At 38.7% G+C, this 20,635-nt stretch overlaps 1 protein-coding gene across 8 annotated transcripts in view; it reads right to left on the reverse strand.

The window, feature by feature from the left end:
• The window catches only part of unc13bb (unc-13 homolog Bb (C. elegans)), a 72,315-nt gene that overhangs the window by 50,579 nt on the left and 1,101 nt on the right, over positions 1–20,635 (reverse strand). For all 8 annotated transcript variants that reach the window (XM_088071546.1, XM_088071548.1, XM_088071545.1 and 5 more), the window contains exons 2-5: positions 12,747–12,776; positions 5,353–5,452; positions 2,804–2,921; positions 1,335–1,458 (exon numbers count right to left, since the gene is read on the reverse strand). In XM_088071546.1, the coding sequence (XP_087927672.1) occupies positions 1,335–1,458; positions 2,804–2,921; positions 5,353–5,452; positions 12,747–12,776 (372 nt within the window). The remainder of the gene's footprint in view (positions 1–1,334; positions 1,459–2,803; positions 2,922–5,352; positions 5,453–12,746; positions 12,777–20,635) is intronic.

Raw genomic sequence — 20,635 nt, forward strand, 5'->3', positions numbered from 1 at the left:
ATTCCCACCTTTAAGGGGCAACAATGGTGCTGCTCTGTAGACACATGCACATTAAAGGCTGCACTCACAAAGGCCAGGGCTTCAAAGCCGCACCGACCCACAGCTGTAATGAACAGCTCTGTTGGGTCTGGTGGTCATGATGGCCTCCTGCAACCTTTAAAGATCTCTTCTTAAAACAGAGACAGAAGCTCGCTCCCACTCAGTGAACTGGCACCCTGCTTTAACTTTGATGCCTTTTGATCACAAGGCTTGAGCCTGATATGATGTGTCAGTAACAGAGATACTGTAGATAAAACTGTGGTCAAAGACAGTGAGCAGGAGGAGCAAAGGGCACATTTCACCCTCCAATCTTACGGAGCACTTTGTTATCAGGTGAGAAAAATAAAATTAAATAATGGGCTCATATGCAAGCTGTTTTAACATAATAGCTATATGATAATACTAATAGCTATACTGGATATATAACACAGTTATCTGTAATATCTGTAATTTTAACTAGGAGATATCCCATAATGGAAATCTAGAATGTAATTACAAATAGGAGTGGACATGAAGTCTCTTACAGTTGTGTTAGCTTCATGTTAGCAAAATATTTAAAAGCACTTGTAATGGTTTCTTAATCCTGTTGGCCACAATGGAACAATCTGGCAAAGACCAAATTGTATTAACTGAACTTAAGTTAATAAAGGAAGATCTTCCAGTGACGAGTCACTGCCCTCAATTTAAGCAAGACAGAAACTCAGAATCCCCAGTGGAGCCAGAGAGACAAAGATGAATATCTAAGAGTGTCCTTTTTCTAGCCACTAGCTCTTCAGTGTAAGTGTCCTTCTTTGCATCATGCAGTAAAATAATACTATTTTGTTGTGATTTAACTTCAAACAGGGAAAAAAAAAAGTGACACGCTTTACTCATGCATGTCATTCATATGGCTTATATTTCAGTTGAGAAATCAATGCAGGGTATGCTTGTATAAGACAACGGGACACCAGGTTACAAGACATCAGCAATTTGTTAGACAGTGCCCAGGGCTGGATGGTTTCTCCTGTGTAGCCTCAGAAACAGACTGCTGACATTTCAGCAGGAAACACGTGTAGCCTTTGTAACTCAGTGGCTCAAGCTTTGATTTGCCCTGCGGTAACCACAATCACTATTGTACTCTGTTGTGAGAGCAGGTACTTGAGAGATGACAGCAAAAGGGAAATGTCTTACATAAGTAGCTGAGCTTAAGTGTGGTTCATTCATTCTAGATTTACCTCATTCTGGAAGTGTTAAACTACCTGAATAAGTAATACACTGTAAGTGAAAAATAGGGATTGTCAACACTGATATCTCACCAAAAGGCAGCTCGAAGCGAGTGTCCAGCAGGACTCGATGAGGCGTTGGGTTCTTGGTGCCATATATCTCATCAGCCTTCATCAGGACCTCTGCATCCAGAAAGAGCCACTCACCTGAACCCTCCTGCAATTACATATGAGTGTAAATCACAAGTTTCATTACAACGCGATCTTCTATCAGTTCTTTGGACAACAAAAGGATTTTTGCTGATATCAAAAAGTCTGCCACAATATGATACTATTCAAGGGCCTGTGATTGATATGAGACAATATCATCCTCATTGTCTTTTTCTTCACTGCTTACCACTGTCTGTCTAGCGCCAGGCCTTGGGTTCTACACCCCAGTTATATATGTGTGTTAGTATATAGCTTGGTACACAATTGTACCTTCTTTGCATCTATTCATTTATCTAGTCTATGTCATTGTTATCATTAGCAAGACTAACACGTTTCAGGTATTATTTTTGAGAATTTGTATAATGTTCATGCTAATTAACACTAAAGCCCCAATATACCTCAGTGTATATGCAGATAAAAGAAAATACTAAAGGGAAATATGAAGTGATAAATGTGTTGGTGAAGATTCTATGTCATCCAAGTCATGGTAATTCTAAATGCTATATCGTAGGCAAGTGAACTTGCTCGAGTTTCTTAAAAACGAGGCACCTCTCACCTGACCGACTTTTTCAGTTCTCAACACAAGAACAACTTCAAGAAGCCCCTCGGATGAGAGGTGAAATATCTTCAATAAACTCAGCAGGGCCTGCTGCCTATGATATCGCACTTAGAATGAACAATGAGAAACATAGTATTGTCAGTAAGGAAGAGCAAAAAGAATCCCTTTTTCCAGTCATGGATGGATTCTAGTCACTTTTTCCCCAAAATAAAAGCTGTTTCGAACCAATATGTTTGCCAATTACATCCTTTGTCCCAAGTGATGTCATACCTCCCGGTCATAGATAGCTCGCTACTAAAATGAACATCTTGTCAATGTGGTCTATCAACACCCTATGTTGCACGTTAAACACTGCAACAACAAATTTGGCTTGAGATCGCCTATCATTATATATTGGTTATGAAACAGGGCTAGTTGAAAACAGCTGGCATTAAATTTGATGTCTGATAAGTTTTTTTTTTGTTTTTTTTTACTGTGTAGTTAGAGTTAGACTCTTGGACATTCTTTGCCTGGGTAGATTTTTATGTAGAGTGGACACAGGCGCTATTTGGTGCACACTCATTGGGCCTCATTCATGTTTTTTTTATTTATTTTATGAAAATGGAACACTGCAAAGCAAATAATTTACACCACACCTGCCGTGCATGGATGCATTTTCGCACCTCATTTTCACATCAGATTAGTGAGAAATGGCCTTCAGTACAAAGTGTTTTCAGAAAAAATCCGTCTTACTGTATGTTTTTTTTTTTCTTTTTCTAGACAATGTGACTGGTGTGTAGGTGTATTTTCTAACCTCCTCTGATTGTTGGATACTCTTTAGAGGAATCCAGGCTGTCCCCACCATGGTGTCCCAGATGAGGCCTTTGTTCCACACCTCAACAATGAGGCCGAGGTCCAGCCGGTTAATCTCACTAGGGAAAAAAAAGGTGGTATTCAGGTATCAAGTAATGTCAAGCTTCCATATCAACCCCTTTCTGATGAACAGCGTGGGAAATGTCAGTGGAGGAAAGAATGAAACAATGACCGTGTACTTTTCGGCTTTGTTATCAGAACAAAGAAAAGGAGAAAACTTTCCAAAATGTCATTCAATTCACTCTCACTGAACGAGACATGTCTCCATAATTACTGCCAGGCCCTAGCACTGGCTGAAAACAAAGGCTACTTCCTCTTTTTGTGGTGTATTAGCTGTCATAATCCATTAAAGCCTTGTTTTGTTATTCAATGTGCTATTCAAAGGGCTCAGAAACAGCTTGATGACAGCAATAAAATGGCGATCCATTTTGAAAAGAGCCGTGTGACAAGGGCATTTGCATATTCTCATCTGTGGCAGTTTACAACTATCGACAGGCCAAACAAAAGAAAGATGAGAGAAAAGATAATCAAAGAGAGTAGCTAATTGAGACAAGTGCAGGGGAGGGAGCTGAGTATCCAGGGTTTCCAGGTGCAGAGACATAGGCCCTCTGAATCGTGCTCATTCAAAATGCCACAGAAATAACACATCGAGCGAGGAATTCAAATCAAACTGACCTCATTTTAACTGAAAGATTTCTGTTTAGGATGCCATTTAGATTCTGTAATCCACTTCTGTAGATTTTTTTATTTTATCATTGTGTATCGTCCATGCCTCATCTATTAAAACAAATAAAACAAGACAGCAAATCAACTTTTATTTGAAATCTCGTAAATTCCAGTGCTTAAGCAACTATCTCTCAGCAATCCACGAGGAGCATAATGTGAAAACAAGAAAAAGGATCATGTTTTTTTTTGATTGTTTGATTTTTTTTTGTTTTTCACATTTTTTTCATGACCAGAATTACACCCTCACAGCTGTTTTCCTTCAATTTGCATTTAAAGTTTGCAGTCATGTCTTTCAAAATATGGATGCTTTACACACATTTTTCCCTCAGCAGCACTACAGTTTCAAGGTGGGCATCCAAATTTAGTTTAAACACTTTGGTATTGGACCAAATTGGCATTGAGAAATTGCCAGAAAAGTGTTTCTGCCGAAGATTATTATGCCACAGTGAAGGTGAACATTTAAACAGAAAATGTCATCACTTGTCATCACTTTATCCTATTAGACATCTGTGTGAAATTTTGTCATAATTAGCATATGAATTCTTGAGTTACTGCCAAAACCATGTTTTGTGAGGTCAAAGTGACTTTGACCTTCAACTACAAATGCTAATCAGTTAATTGTTGAGTCCATGTGGATGTTTGTGCCAAATGTGAAAAAAAATCCCTCAAGTTTTTCTTGAGACGTTGCCTTCAGAAGAATGCAATGGACAAGGTCAGTGACCTTAGCCTTTCAACACAAAATTCTAAACAGCTTATCCTTAACTTAAGGTGAACATTTGTGCCAAATTTGGAGGAATTCCTTGAAGGTGTTCCTGAGATATTGCAGTCATGAGAATGGGGCGTACCACGACGTACAACGAATAAACATAATGCCTATTCAGCCAAGGCTATTCCCAGTGCAGAGGCATAAAAAGGTTCAAACTACTGCTGCAGTTACCATTAAATGATTTAACAAATACATTTTGTTGTAACAAGTGGTGCCGAGCATTCGCTGGAATTGCCAATGAATGATTATGTTTTATGTTGAATCACACCTCGCTGACAAATTATTAATGGACTGTGGAAGGATGAAGGTCTGGAAAAACAAACACTGTTGCAATGACGGAGTTCACAAAAGACAAACAATGACACATGTGACAGCGTGCTGGCTCTCTCGTCACCATAGATACCTTTCACAGGGAAAGTAGGATGAGGAAATTAAACCAATGAATTACAAGGAGGAAATGAACAGCAGCTGTTTGACTGGATACTTGTGCAGCTTGAAAAACAGACAGCTTTCCTGTAGCTCTAAGCAACTAATAGGAACTAGGGTGAGGAAACTTAAAAATACATGAAAATAGCTCTCAAGCCTTTTTCACTACTACTTTAATACTGTATGTCCAGAGGGACGCACCATGTACCATGCATGTAGATAAACAGTAAAGCAAGTCTCGTGAAGCCCACTCCATCAAGGCAGTGAAATTTTACCATATAACTAAAAACTGTGCTCTCAGCGGAGAAAGATACCCACTGGGAATGACTGCTGTGCCAATAGAGGACACAGTTCATGAAGATACCAAGCTGAAAATGCTGACAGTTTTAGTTTACAGTCTAAAATACTGCAGTAGTCAGAGTTTGCATTGAAGAGTTTGGTATAGTCTGTGCAGCCTTCGCTTCATCTACAATGAATTTGACATTTATTGCAGTTGGTGATGTATGTGATTAAAGTTGAATTGGTCCAATAAATCTTGCAGCATGATCCCGCTGTGTCTGTGTTTCACTTACAACATGAAATCCTGCTCCCAGCAGGGCTGATCTCCCCGCACTGTGATAGTCGTGCTTTTGACATTCTGCACCTTCAGCGTCACGTAGGTGTTGAACTTGTCTGAAACAAAGGAAAAGGGAGATTACACTGTAGGTTAAATTATAGACGGGAAAAATACACCGAGAACATACAAAGGGACTATATTATGGGGCAAATCATATATGACTATCAGAAAAAAAATACAAGTAAATGAATAGTCGACAAAACACAAATTATTGATAATGTACAACATCATTTAGTGGGCATGACTGAGCCGTAATACATATTTTCAAGTAAACTAACTGGGCCACTTCAACTTTGGTTTTGTGTGGTAAAAAAAGACAACATGTGAGAGTGAAAGCAGATAAGTATCCTCCCCCCAACTACGCCAAGCCAGGCCAGGCCAGGGCAGCAAACCGACCCTGTTAATCTCCACAGAGAGCCAACCCCATGCAGCAGATCTTACTACAGGATCTAACTGCCCGCTTTTCTCTCCTGCATATGAAAAACAGCTTTTTTAAAATTTTTTATTCTATTCTTTATAACTGCCCACTAAACAAACAGTATGTAACAGAGGATGAAGGTCTGTTGATAATGTAATAGAGTGGAAGTCACTCCTGACCTGTGACTGCCTCAGAAAAGGTCTCTGTCAGCCCTGATACCATCAAGACTAAAACTGAAATTCAGTTAGGTCAAAGGTTAAGGCAGTCTTTATAAACAAAGCATAAATATGACAGCTGGTTATTTTAATAGTAAAGGCTGGAACCCTGTTGGCTTTAGAAACTGGCAGTTGAGACATGGAGTCAAGTGCCAATCTGTCTGCCTGTGCAGATAACTTTCACACCAAGTGATCTCCCCTCGGCCAGTAGTGCCGGTCAGCAGAGCCACAACAACCGTCTGCACCAGCTGTCAGCGCTGGGCGGGGTGAGGGCTGAGGGAGGTGGAGAGGGATTAGACAGCTCGTGACACAGCCACCACTTTTCATTTCCCACAGTGGGGCCGTCAACACGTGCCTGCTGATGTGCTCAGTTTCGCTCTGGTAAATACCAGCCCTGCACCACTAGTGGTACTCCCTGTGACTCCCCCATTCTAGCGGCATAAATGTGACCCCCTACCTAGACACAAGTGCAGCTGGAGGAGCTGGAGGAACAACTGAAATGCTGATCTTAAGTATGGGTTGTAGGACTGACTGGTATGAGCAATATAGAACCCATTTTATGTAATTTCATACTCTAATATCAATGTATGTCATGATTTATTACATTACCAAGAATTTCAATTGTTCAATTGTTGTTTTTTTTTTTACTCATCCACTGTATTTAATATCCGGCAGATCAAGATACTTTATCACACTGCAGTACTGCTCACTGATTTGCAACATTGGTCGTGATGGCCAAATACATCCAGAGATATTAAAGCAACACATACCGTGGTATTGGTAAAGTAAAATGCATTTTTGCTAGAACTTTAATATTTAAAGCATTTCTGTATAAACAGCACAGGCACACTGCTCATCCATGTGTGAGAAGGTTCATGCAAAGGTGTTTAAAATATCATGGTTTTAGTCAAAATGCATTTATTTGGGAAGTAGTGAGCACATAACTGGATAAATTAGACTTAAATTACACTGCATGAGTTGTGTGAGAGTATGTTACAGATGTTTCGATGTAGATTTGCTGTTGTCCACCATGGACCACTATGACTTCCATTCATCAGAAATTTTGGACTGTGGATGGGATGAAAATAAAGGTGTGTGTGTGTCTTTTCATTGCTTAATTTATCAGACCAAGTGCAAAACCCTAAAATACTTACTTTAATGTTATGTAAGACCAAAAAGTGGCAAATCCTAACAATTGAAAAGCTGGAACTAGATAATGTTTAGTTGTTTTGCCAAATTAGTAATTTTAAAATTTTCTGGTGATATGCTAATAAATAAATAAAATCAGTTCAGCTATATAATATTATATAATAATATTTTCATTAAATATACAAGATATGTTGATATCAATGCCCTTTTTTTAAAGCTGAAAGTACTGTCATACCAAAAGGGCAAACCCTGAGAGTAAGTCTCCATGCACAAACAGTAAAATAGGCTAATCACATGCACACACTCAAACACACTCCACTGTTTGGTCTATGGGAAATAAAAGCAAAGCATCAGCTGTTCCTTTGTAGACTGATCACCTGACCGACACTAAACAAAGATTTTCCTGGTTACCCCGGCAACATATTGAAACATTTACTCTGCAAATAGCCTTTAACATAGCAGCCAGATAAGTAAACACAACTCTTGACACAATAAGACGAAACAGTTGACACAGGTGGATTCGTAAAAATTCCACTGACACACAACATTAAGATTAAACTAGTACCCAAAACATAAAGCTGTGCTGAGAAGCCCCAAGTCACCCACCCGACACAACACTTTCTGAAATGACTGTCTATCCCACAAGCTCTAAGAGTGAAAGGAGGCAGACCTTGTTAGTGTCTCAAGAGGACAGTAGGACAAAACACAGGCATTATGTCAAAAGGAGCCTGGGGGATGCTCAAGCCTTTACCTAATTAGATAGTCCATGCCTTGTGCCACATTTGGGCTGGCTCCCATGAGTAGAGGAGATGAGATAAGGAAAGAGGATGTATGGATTAGAAAAGAGCCACTTAGTGGCTGTGGGACCTTTACAGTTGGTGCTGTCCACAATACGACTGATACAATCTACACTGTTGAGGAGAAGGCAGCAAATAACTGCTTGGAAAAACAGAAAGTATACACTAGCGTACTAAAGCCTGACCCATACTGGATTTGCAAGGCCAATACCAATGTTGACTTCTTTTTTTTTGTTGTTGTTGTTTTTCCAATGTCATAAAAAAATCACCTTGACATGTAGCAGAAACAAAAACATTTTTGGGAATGATCCTTCAAATTTAACTTCATGAAGCATTGCTATTTGTGTTATTATTAAAGGGTAAGTAGCGGTTACCATAAAACAAACAAACAAAAAAGCATATCCTGGAAAATGCGTGTGAATGCTGAGAGGTCAAATAAATGGCAATGCCTTGCTGAAAATGAGGAATCTTAAAGCATAAATACACTGCACTGCACTGCTGAAACTTCTGGAATTTGAAATGCAAAAACTTGAACCGTTGCAGGCCAAAGTGTAATAAAAGAATATGAAATGAAACCTATAGCTTTAAGCAGATTTTTAGATTTGCTGCTTTGGGTTGCAATGTATAAAAAAAAAAAAAATAAATAAAAAAGCTTAATATTTTTGAAAGGAAAGTATAAATGATAGAAAATAGTTGGATATAATCATATATGTTCTTAAAGAGCTGAATATTTTGCGTTTTGAATGATTTTTATAGCCGAAAGTATGCTGATGTAGTTATTGACCGAAAAACGCATGGAAGAACAAAAAAAAAAGATTTGGAACTCAAAAGTGTGAATGGTGAACCAGCATTCATACAATAATAGTAGCATTGTAGCATAATAGTAGCAAGCTATGCTGTGCATGCTGCCTATACATTTGCAATTTCTGGCTCTAAAATTCCTTTTTTTTTAACCAATGTATTCATCCTTTTTTTCAATATAAATGATAATGTTATAGCAACTGATAACGTCAGCTCTAGTGATATCCTGGAAAAGTCCAAGGCACATACACACACAAGTTAAAACCAGATAAATCAAGCCTATACCTAACCTAACCTGAGGATAAAATCTAGTTTTGTCAGACTTTCCTCACAGTGAGGAGAATCAATTCTAATTCACGTTAAAATGCATGACAACACACACATATCTGTGTGTACATATGCTCGTTCTCTCTCTCCATTACACACACTGAGCAAACACACATATAAACAGTGACATAGTACAAGCACATCAGTCAGCGTGTTGTAAATAGGAGGCATCATTTGAGGTGAACTGTGGGATGATGCAGGCTACTTATCCTGTTCAAGTACTAACTTCCTGTGAACCGCCCACTCACCCATGAGCCCATAGTCAAGCATCTTCATCCATTATTGATTGATGATGAATTTTTTTCAATAAATTAGTCAAGGAAATGCAGGCGGTTGGAAAGTTGACATTTCAAATTCAGACCATTCATCAATATTGCATGCAACAGAAGACACAAACCTATTGGAGGACTTTTCTACCATTGTTGGGACCATCTCAGGACAAGTCTGTCCAACTTCAGTATACAAAGTGCTATTCTATTTACTTTTTTTAATAAAAACAAAGCAGCTGTTGAGTAAGAAATGTCTTCACTGATTAAAGTGCAAAATAATTGAGGATTGCTGTTTGTGTAAAATAATTGACAATTATTATTTGGAATATGTTTTTTTATTAACACAATAAAGTCTAAATTCTGACAGACAGAAAATATGTGCAGGTGTTTAGCCAGAGACTGAACACACACACATACACACACACACTGCCCTTACCAATCCTCAGTATTCTGTAGCAATCAGTGGAAAGTCAGACAGCTTGCTACGGGCCCATCCAAGGGCACCTTTAGTTCTACAGATATAGTTTTCACCAGAAAACAACTTATTACAAAAGTGTTCCAAAGTAAAGCCTTAAAGTTCTCCATCTGAAGGTGTGGTGAAAGCACAGAGCAAACACACATCCCAGACCAGCCTTATGTAAACTTTGAGGGCTCTTCCAATAAATCACACGTCGCCGTATGAAGAGCAAGTTATGGTTATCATGAGCAGAGAGGAATAATAACCATATCATGTTCAATAATTCATTCCTTAAACCTCAATAAACAGACAAAGGGACAGTCCCTTACAGAGTATGTTCCTTGTTTGTATGCAGAAGGATTTGCAGCTTTCATGCACAATTGATAGTTTTTGCAAAATAGCCAAATATAGTAATCTGTCACCTCCAAACTTCCTGTGTTTTGAAAATAAAAGTAAAAATAAAGAAGTGAGGGAAAAATAAACCTGGGCGGAGTGACAAAGTGCTCAAAACTGCTTTTTTTGCAAGTTCTTGCTACAACAGGTTTCTCCTGGACCACATTTTGTCATGATAACACATACGAACAGACTCCTAAGGTGAAAACAATACCAGCCATCTGGTAATAAAAATGGCCATCTGTGCAGGTGACAAATGGGATAAAATCATACTTTGTACAATAATGGAAAAACTAGTCGATTATTCTCATATTATAATAATATAAATCATATGCAGGTTCATATCCAATATCCCTAACACACTTTTTCGTAATGCCAAACACTGTCTTCATAATTTCCGTCGCTCCACTTTCTTTACTCAGAGGATAGTTCATCAGCCTGTTGCTGCCTCAGGTGTTCCTCACAATGTGTTGTGTTTGAAAGATTTTTGCTTGGGGATATTTCCTTGAAAGACCTGATTAAGCAAGTCACTACTATTAGGGCTGTAATATCAAAATCACAATATCAATATGTACTATATGGATGAATGGAGTGATGTAGAAGTTTGTAAATTTGCAAAAAACATACAAAAAAAAAAAATGATGTTCAATGCCATGGGCCAAGAGAGAAGAATCTCTTTACACGCTAATAAAAAAATCACATTTCTTTTTAACCAAATACCGTGATATCAATAATTTGATTATATTGTAGGGTTGACTGTAGGTGTTTTCATAAAATATTTAGGCTACAAAATGAAATTAACTACTTGTAAAGGGAAATTATAGATCAGGAAAAATACATAATTTTACTGTAATGCAATACTCTAATATCACAATATCAATCTGATACCTATATATTGCCCAGCCTTCACACATGAACAACAAATACCTTAAGATCTAATTTTGTTTTTATTTAATAACAATTTACTTGTGATCATATCTTCATGAAACCACATGTAAGTGTATATACAAAAATAATAAATCATTACATGTGTCTAAAAAAGCTTGTTCTTACATGAGAATGCTACATTCTGCAAAATTCACGTCCAAATTTCCACATCGGAAATTAAATTTTATAGCAGATTCTGCTTATGTCTGCACTGAGTAAAACAACCATAAGCTGACATCACCAATTGACCATGGTGTAAGCGTGCCGGCATAAAGTCATTGGCAATCTCTGAAAAATGGCCTCTAATAAAAAAAGCACTGCAACAAGGCAGCCCCAGAGAGGCCCCTCATACAGACAGTGCTTACTTCATTTCACTCTACTTTAGCACATGTAAAACAAAGACATATTTGCCCTATTTTGTATATATGAACAAAACCTTTAGTATTCTAAATCTCATGCAGGACTCCCCTCAATTAATTTTTCATTGTACTCTAGCTAAAAAAAGGTGACTGATGTTTACATTTTGCCTCGGGGAGACTACAGGCTTAACTGAATTTCCCTGGTGTTTACTCTGGGACAGGTGTCACATGTGGTGTGGCCCAGGAGAGGGAGGGGAGGGCAGAGACAGACAGAGAACCAATACCTGCAACAGAGCTGCTTCTGACACAATGTAGACAATTTTTCACCAAAGGTGAAGCTACTCAAAAAATACACACTGAACAAATACAGAGACCTGCTGAGTAATTAACTTTGGCAATTATCCCCTGCAAACACTGGGTCAGTCTGGGACTCAGACTGAGAGTAAAATGTCACTAACAGATCCAAAGCCATGGTGACTTGCTGCCTGCTCTTTACAGAAACGTCACAGGGCTTAAAGGAAGGCGTTAGGCTGAACACTAGAAGGATTTGCTCAGGTGGAGAGCGAGGGGATTTGGACTTAGCAGACAATGATCCAAGCTCACCTGTGCACAGCTTGGCATGGAAGGACACTGGATTACATAACACAAAATCGACCCTTGCTTTCAGTGACTTGCCAGGATTTGACGATTAACCTACATGAGCGAATGAGTGTGGCATATTTCCAAAAGCAATAAAGCTAACTAGGTGAGCTATATAAAGGGTCAGCTTTACATATTGCAAATGCTAGGTAAACTTTCCTAAAGCTCAGTATTTATTTATTTATTTATTAATTTATTAATTGAGAATGGATTTTGTACAGTTTAAAATACAAATGTTACCATTTGATGGGTTACCATTTGGGTTGTACAACAAGCAAGTACATAGAAAAAAACACATAAACACAAGATAAATAATAAGCACCATAGCAAAAGATATAAAGTTATATAAAGAAGGGTGAGTATTATGTCATTGAATATAAAGTATGTTTTAAAACATTAACAACCCAACAGGGCCCAGAGAACATGCTCCAAACACAAAGGAAAATGAGAACATGTTCTGCAGCTTTACAGCCTCAGTTCTCCAAACTCAATGAGGACTGCTTGTGTTAAAAATGTGAAACATTTGGACAATTGAAGAGTGTGCCACCAGACTTGACAAATGTGAAAAGGGACAGGTTTGTGAATGCAGAAGTACTCACCTGGAGGTCCTTGGAGCTTGGCTTTTTTTACTGTAACACAAAACAGAAAAGAAAATAGCGATTAGTCTAATTGGAAAACAGAATTAGGTCAGCTACTGAAAGAAAAAAACAAAAAACAATCAATTTGTTGAGTACACTCATGAAAACAAGTCACAAATGTCCAGGCATGAGTAATGGAAAATGAACAGGATCTCATGTTATTGAAGCCTGACAAATTCATTGATATGCAGACAAGGCGTGAGCCGATGACTTGTGACTCCTGAATCACACAAACACGTCAATGGCCTCATGATGATGCTGTCAGCAAAAACAAGAACACTCTGTATGGAGCTTGTTCAAAACAGATGAGCAATGTGTTTTGGTGGGCAACGTTTTTGCCTAATTTGAATGTCTAATTGGGTGGCTTTATGGTCATCATTTATTTCATTGTCATGTAAATTGCATCCTTTCCATTTTTCCATTATATTTTTACCTTTACTCCTCCATATTAATTGTCATTGAAGAACTTATCTTAAAGCTAAGATTACAAAAAATAATATTTGCTGAATCTATATCACTTGAGACGGTACATGAGACAGATACATCTGTCAAAAAAAGTGATGTTCCTTCTCTAAGTGCATTTTCAAGAATCCACCAAGGCTGAAGGAAAACAACCAATCAGAGCCGAGGACTCCCTAACACATTTGTCTATCATTGTTTGTGATTAGGGATGGGATTCAAGAACCGATTCCAATTGAGAATCAGTTCCAAATTGGAATTGGAATCGAAATAGCACGCCACATTGCAAAATAATAACGTCTTACTCATGTGTCTATGCTTCTGGAAACTTGCAACAAGAAAGTCCAAAATGTTGCTTCATTTCACGAAGAAAAGTGGAAACAGTGATGCTTGTAATGTCTGTAAAATGATCATTTCAAGTAAGGGTGAAAACACTAGCAATATGCTGAAACACCTTTCTACAAAACATGAGCTTAAGTTCCTGGAATGATATTCTACGCACGAGTGTCACTGCTTTCCATCCAAGCAGGACACCTGTTACCAAGGGTAAATATTGCATTGTCATAATATTAGCACCACACAGACAGGCTTAGAACATTTTATCTTTGATTAAGAAAACAATTGTAAGAGAGGAGCTTTTATGCACCTGAGTCACTTGCATGGCTATTTTTCCTACTGTGTTTCTCCTCTGTGTTTAGGCTCAAATGTAATAAAACATTTGCTCTGATGCTGAAAATCTGTGAAAACACCCCCGATAAACACACACACACACACACACACACACACACACACACACACACACACACAGGTACAAAAAGGGATATTTAAACCAAATATATTTGTGATTAGGATCTAGATATGATATTGAGTAAGACATTTTAAAAACATTCAAGTGAAAAAATAATATACCACAGACTGATGCCCTCATATCAGAGCTGACAAATACATTTTATTTGATTACGAAATACCAACTTTAATATTATCAAGAAGCATAAGCCCGGACAGCTGTATCACAAAACACAACAGCTGGTAAACAACACACACAAAAATAAATAAATAAATAAATAAAAAACAATGGCAAAAGTGGGCCAGGGCAGATGAATATTAATACGACAAAAAATCCATTTCTGTCAAAAAGCGTCAAAAAATTATTTAAAAGGGGAGAAATACTCTCTGGCATACTTTGATTTATTTTTAGATCTGGCATCTTTAGCCCTTTGATGCATCTATACAATAACGTTTATGGGATTGTGAAGCGCTTTGGAGGGGATTAATTGTGATTGCTGTGGCAGGGTTATGTGTTCAGGCATATAAACTACTAAAGCTTTGGAGCCCGAGATGGCAGATGGGCAGGACGGGATGATAGACGCACAAATGAAGCTTTCATATTTTCATGCAACAGTCCTTGTCTTCTCTCTGCGCACATTAAAACAACTATGCAGGAGGGAGAAGTATTTATTTGTTTTCCATTGTGTCTGAAACATCACTCGTTATTATATAAATTAAACCAAGACATGCAACAGTGATTCCCCAAGGCTACAATTCTGGGCTCAAAAATGAAAGGATTTTTGCAGTGCTGTCTTTTAGGAAAACAATGGGAACTCTGTTATCACAAAGGAAGAAAAAAGGAAAACCTAACTCATCATTTGTTCCAAAGTGTTTCCTGTCTTGCACATACCTCCCTGGGAAGCGGAAAGGGAGTAGTGGAAATGTGGAGAGATACCAGCAGTGTGAATTTTTTCTGGCTTTCCACTAAAGCTTTTCAGCCATGTGTCCCACTCTTTGTCACTGGGGCAAATGAGCTGGCACAGTGGCCTTATGTCCTAAACTGCATGATGTTATTTAGGGCTGTGGCACACAGAGCAGAGGGTAATAAACCAGGGAGCTATTGTGGTGGAAACTGATGCTTATCATTTTCTTTAGAGGCCATTTAGCTCACTATTTGGCAGGGCTAGTTGCACATTTACCGCATCAACCTACAGCTTTTTCTTTATTCATTTTCCCGGTATTCTTATTCTTTTCTGAACATGCCTACAAATTCTTTAAAATAAATTTAAGCAATTGCATGTTTTGGTTACAGTTGACTGTGGGGCAATCCTTGGTAGTTCAGTTGTAGATGTGCAGTGAATTGCATCAAGCCATAGATAGCCTTAGAGCTCTTCAAACAAACAAACAAAAAAAAGCTAAGCAAAGATTTTAGAAAAACACAATTAAACTTTTATGTAAGTACATATTTGAGTTTAGAATAATTACATTTTATGTTGCCTCACATGTTATATAACAACATTTCCCATTTTTCCTTCCAAGTTGGACAATTTGAGCTCAAAGGCCTTTTCCATTGAGGACATTTTGACATGTCACTGAAGGAAAAGCACATGATTGAAGAGTAGCTTTTTTCAAACTAGACCCTATTTTCCTATGTGTCTGTGTCTAAGAGACTAATGGGAACAACATATTATTATAATAGTTCAGTATTGACCAAGAGGGCTGCAGCCAGTAGCTGCATAACAGGCTAGAGTGTAATCAAGTCAATCTATATCCACTAAAAGTGCTCCTTTTTGCCACTGCCAGGCTCAGATTAGTAACCAAGGTGTCTGGCAGCATTATGGAAAATATCCTTCAGAGATAGACCTTTTTGTTAAAGAGTAAGAGTAAGTGGAAGATCAGGCAGAAAGCAGGAAAATAGGAGCAGGAAGTGACACCGGGATCTACTCCTGTTGCGGGCAGTGGTGTACTTCCACTTGGCACTGGCAGTTGGATCTGATCAGGTGGGGCCAGTGCAAGAGGGGAGAGAGAGAGAGAGAGAGGGAGAGAGAGCAACAGATGGCCAGGGGATTACTCCCACAATCTCTAAGCGCTGTCTCTGCCTCTTTCTCTCATAATTCCACTACTCTGCTGCTCGCTACACTCTACCACTCTGTCTGCAGTCCTGTCGATTTCAGTACTGCAGGGCCTCTGTCTCGTCTTTTATTGAATCATTTTCTTGTAAAAAACTCCTCACAGACTCAGTCAGCTGCAGAGTTAGTCAAATAAGGAGGCTCTGAACAAACAGCGCCGATGCAGTTGTGATAATTAATCCATGGCTTGAACACTTGAAGGACTGGAGAGTGTGCTGTGAACTGCTACATCATTGTTTTCACTCAGGGTGTAAAACTAATTTGACCGTATGTCGACATGAGAATCAGCATTTAAGAGGTGTGCTGATGCATGAAACAAGCTTAACATCCTGTGTGGGCACTGTTCAGCCAGCAGTAAGACCCAAGGACCAATGTAGGAAGCATGGAACCAGTCTACCCACACCAAGCAACATCTGATTTGATACTTCTGTCTGTACATCCAGTGCATTACTTACAAAGACTTCGCTTGGCAAACATTTACCTGCCATTTAGGAAATCTCATTGCTGTTATTGCTTAAATGTCCCCAATCCTACTGTAACACTCACTTCCAACTCATCAAATACCAATGCTTGGTCAGTGGCCCTCGGCATCAGACGCACCGAGGCACCCTTCAGCAACAGAATAAGACCTACCGGGCTGTGGACATAGTGCAAAGAACAATAAAGTCTGTGTAGGGTGAGAGGGGAGGTGAATGGGTCAAACAATCTGCACTTTCACCTGAGAGACTGCTGTTTGTGTCCCGTGTGAAACCAAAAGTCAAGTTGTTTTAATAGTAACATAGTGTGATAGCCATGGTTGGAAATTGGCACTAGCCAAATGATGGTAAATTATACAATCGGCTGCTAGTTTTCTTCACTTACCAGCAAAAAAAATAAGTACATAAATGTTAATTTCCCAAAGTGGTGCTAGTCTCTGATGTACACTGCATGACATATGTGATAGAAGCTGTGATGTTACTGTTACTTTTGTTGCCTCAACCTAAGGACATAAATCTGACTTGATAAATTTAACAAGCAGAATCTGTACATTTCCTGTAAATACTGAAGTTTATTTTGAAATGGAACAATGCATGGAACAAGTGTAAATTGACATGCCATCCCAAAGGGTCTAAAAACTGATGCTCGAGGGGTACCAAGGGCATTATAGTCTGATGTGTAGGGCCACTGACCAAGCATTGGTATTTAAAAATTTGGGAGGAAGAATGTGTTTTCAGTCAAACGTTGCATCCAAATATTCCAGTGACGACCTAAAGGGTATTTTCAAGCTACCCTAATCAAGGGACTGCATGACACACCTGGATATGGACAATAAATAAACTACTGACATCAACTCAGTCCTCAACAACTTCCCTCAAAAACTTGCGGGACAGCAGATGAGACCGTCAGACCAAGACCAATTGTTACCACAAAGGCTGCCATTCTGTGTATGAGCCCTCTCCTTCTGTGCTCTGTCTGTAATCTGTAGCAGCTACAACTCTCTAGTGACAGAAAACACCAGGTATTCAGTCACTACAGGGATCACGTGTCTGAATCTGTGCAACTCCAATTCTGCTGCATCATGGGGTCCATGTGAGCGTCCAGTCAGCCCTGTCCTGATCCACAGCAGGAGTCTCCCTCACATTTCCACTTATCTGTTGTGCAAAGACATCGCCATGGAGATGAAGCATCTCAACTCCCAATAAATAAGCAACATTGTCAAGCTGCGCAATCAGGGGATGAGTCACAACATCAGCTAATCACACAATCCCTTCCCCTGCACCCTTTTCTCTGTTATCTTTTGTCTGCATAACTCCTACCACCCTACATTTGCTTTAACAGTAATCAATAAATGGTCAGTGTTCAAGCTCACTATTGAAAGGTCCCATTTAGTACAATAACTCTAGATTGCCAGAGCCACTGGGTTGAACTTTCCTCAGTAAGTGAAACCAAACAGACTTGCCTCTTTGTGACCTTTTCTCTGCCGGGCGCCTTTTTCTTTCCCAGCTTGGTGTATTGATGCCTGAATCCCTTCATTGTTTCCAGGTTTTACAGGCAAATACTTTGTTTTTTTTCTTTCTTTCTTTTTAAAGGGAGCACAAAGATCAAAAGTAACTTCCTTTGGAATTTCATGTTTCAACACATTCAAAAGTTGATGGCACGGATCTCTGCATTTTTCCTTTTGTGACAAGATAGTGAATTTCAGAGGAGATCTGAAACTGCCCATCTTTAATGGAATATCTGCAGTGATTTTTTGTGCCACATATATATGGGCTAATGTGCTGTAAATATTAATATAAAATTCAAATAGTTATACCAAGGTTTTCAGGAGCATTTTAGAGTGAAGGCACCACACCTATAGACTAAAAAATGGACATAGCCCCAATTGCACCATTGATTTACTATTTTTAGACAGTTAATTTGTACTGCCGTTGGAATATATGTAAGTGCTGTTCAGTTATTAAGAGCTCCGCACTCCCAGGGCACAGAGTGTACTCTGGGTACAGACGAAGCAGTAGATCTGCCGAGTTCAGTGAAACCATTTAGGATTTCATACAAAAATAGAACATTCTATTTGTTTCACAAACAACAGCACTCTCATGTCTTTTTTCTCTACAGTACTTCACATAAAATCAGCAGTGTGTCAGAAAATGTGCGACCTGCATTCCAGTGCTGGATGTAAAAGTTTGCTTTCACTCTCTTCTGCATCAGCTGCTCCTCTGAGCAAATCCACTGATCTGATCAGCTCTGATCAAACCAACCACAAACTGACTGACTGATAAATTCTCCACTCTGCAACTTAACCTTAATAACATGCTGCTGGAAACTGCTGCGCTGGTTGCTGCTTGAGCACGCATGTTTATGAAATACAATATTAGGCGCATTAAGCATTAGCAAAAATGGCCTGTAGCATCACATCATAAAGCGAGGGCCATGCATTTAATGACTGAGGCAATTGTTCATACAGTTGTCTTGTAACTAAAGTCAGGACCTATCTGATTCGACTCAGCAGGCGATTGGTTGATCGATTATCACATTGTGTGTTTGATTCACAGTAATCAATCAAAGCAGCATGTCGCAGAGTTAGCAAAAAGTGGAAAAAGAAAACACCCACCCCAATCATTGACATTCAGCTGCTGGTGTGTTCTCTCCATGTCTGTATTTCTTGTGTGACAGTCATTACTCAGTTTCATGGAGAACATTTACACAGGCATTAAAGAAAGTCAAGATCATAGCAGACGGTGTTTGCTTGAGTGTGTAAACACTCATGAGAGGAGGTATCTGAAGGAGGTGTGTATGAAGCCTGAAGTCCTGACTCTATGTTCAATCAAAAATTCAAATTCAAAAGATGAGGGGGGCAGAATACTGTCAGGTACTCACTCATGCACACCAGGCACACAATTCATAATTGGAATAACAGGAACTACCTTTAGCCACAATATGGAGCTTTCAGCTCCTAAATGACAATAATTACACAAATCAGGATCAGACAGGGAATACAAAGCCTCAGTCTGCCAAACACTGGTTAGCCAGAAATGTTCAGGACAGGGAGTGTACTATTTATTCCTGACAAAACAGTGACTTATGTCTGGCTTGTGGCTGCACTTTTTGATCCAAATGGCCGATGATATTTCACATTTCATTTTTCAAAAGGATGCCTTAAATTAAACACAAAGCCTCCTATGAGACAGATGGTAATCAAACCACAACAAGAAAGGGAATAGATCTGAGATTGGACTAACAGCACTGTTATTCATATAAGAGCCTTTTTGATAATAGGGCACTAAACGTGTGTGTGTGTGTGTGTGTGTGTGTGTTGCAACATTTTAATGTGATTTATGTATTTACTTACTTACAGTCAGTTTATTCTGTTCATCACATGAAATACAACCAGACATATATCTGTTGCACATACTTAAAGTAACTACACAAAAAAATAATCCAGCAATCTATACTTCTATTTCTTCCCAAATAATAGATATCACATACAAAAACATAAATATTTTTAACTGGCATCTTTAGGATGGTCACCTCTGAAAAACGTTTTCTACAAGTCACACTGTGAGATACTAAGATACAGTGTATTAAAAAGGAAAAGATGAAAAGGAAAGACAAAGAAAAAAAGATTAACACTCACTTTTTAATTAGCAGAAATAGCATTTCATGGCAAACTTTATATGAGGCATGTTTGAAAAAATGACATTACATGAAGTGTAGGAGGGGTTTGCTCCATCATTACAGATGTGCTTACATGTGTGCTTTAAAGGAAAGAAGCCTTCAGCTCTGTTTTGAGCCTTTGCCCCTCCCCTATCCAAATTGCTGGTCATTGGTCTTGTTGCCACAGAATAGGATATTACATAATGTGCTTTGCAGCTGTAAAGGATGCTAGAGCAGAAAGGACTCTCCAACTTCTTTTTGATGTTCACACACTCCAGCCTGATTTACTTTATTGCTGAGTTTGCCTAGAAATGTATCAATGTAAAGGAAAAGCTACACAAACTGTCAATTTTGACCCTT

The sequence above is a fragment of the Plectropomus leopardus genome, chromosome 20 (assembly GCF_026936395.1).
Source record: "Plectropomus leopardus strain MGB_pleo_1.0 chromosome 20, ASM2693639v1, whole genome shotgun sequence".
In the NCBI taxonomy this organism is placed as follows: Eukaryota; Metazoa; Chordata; class Actinopteri; order Perciformes; family Serranidae; genus Plectropomus; species Plectropomus leopardus.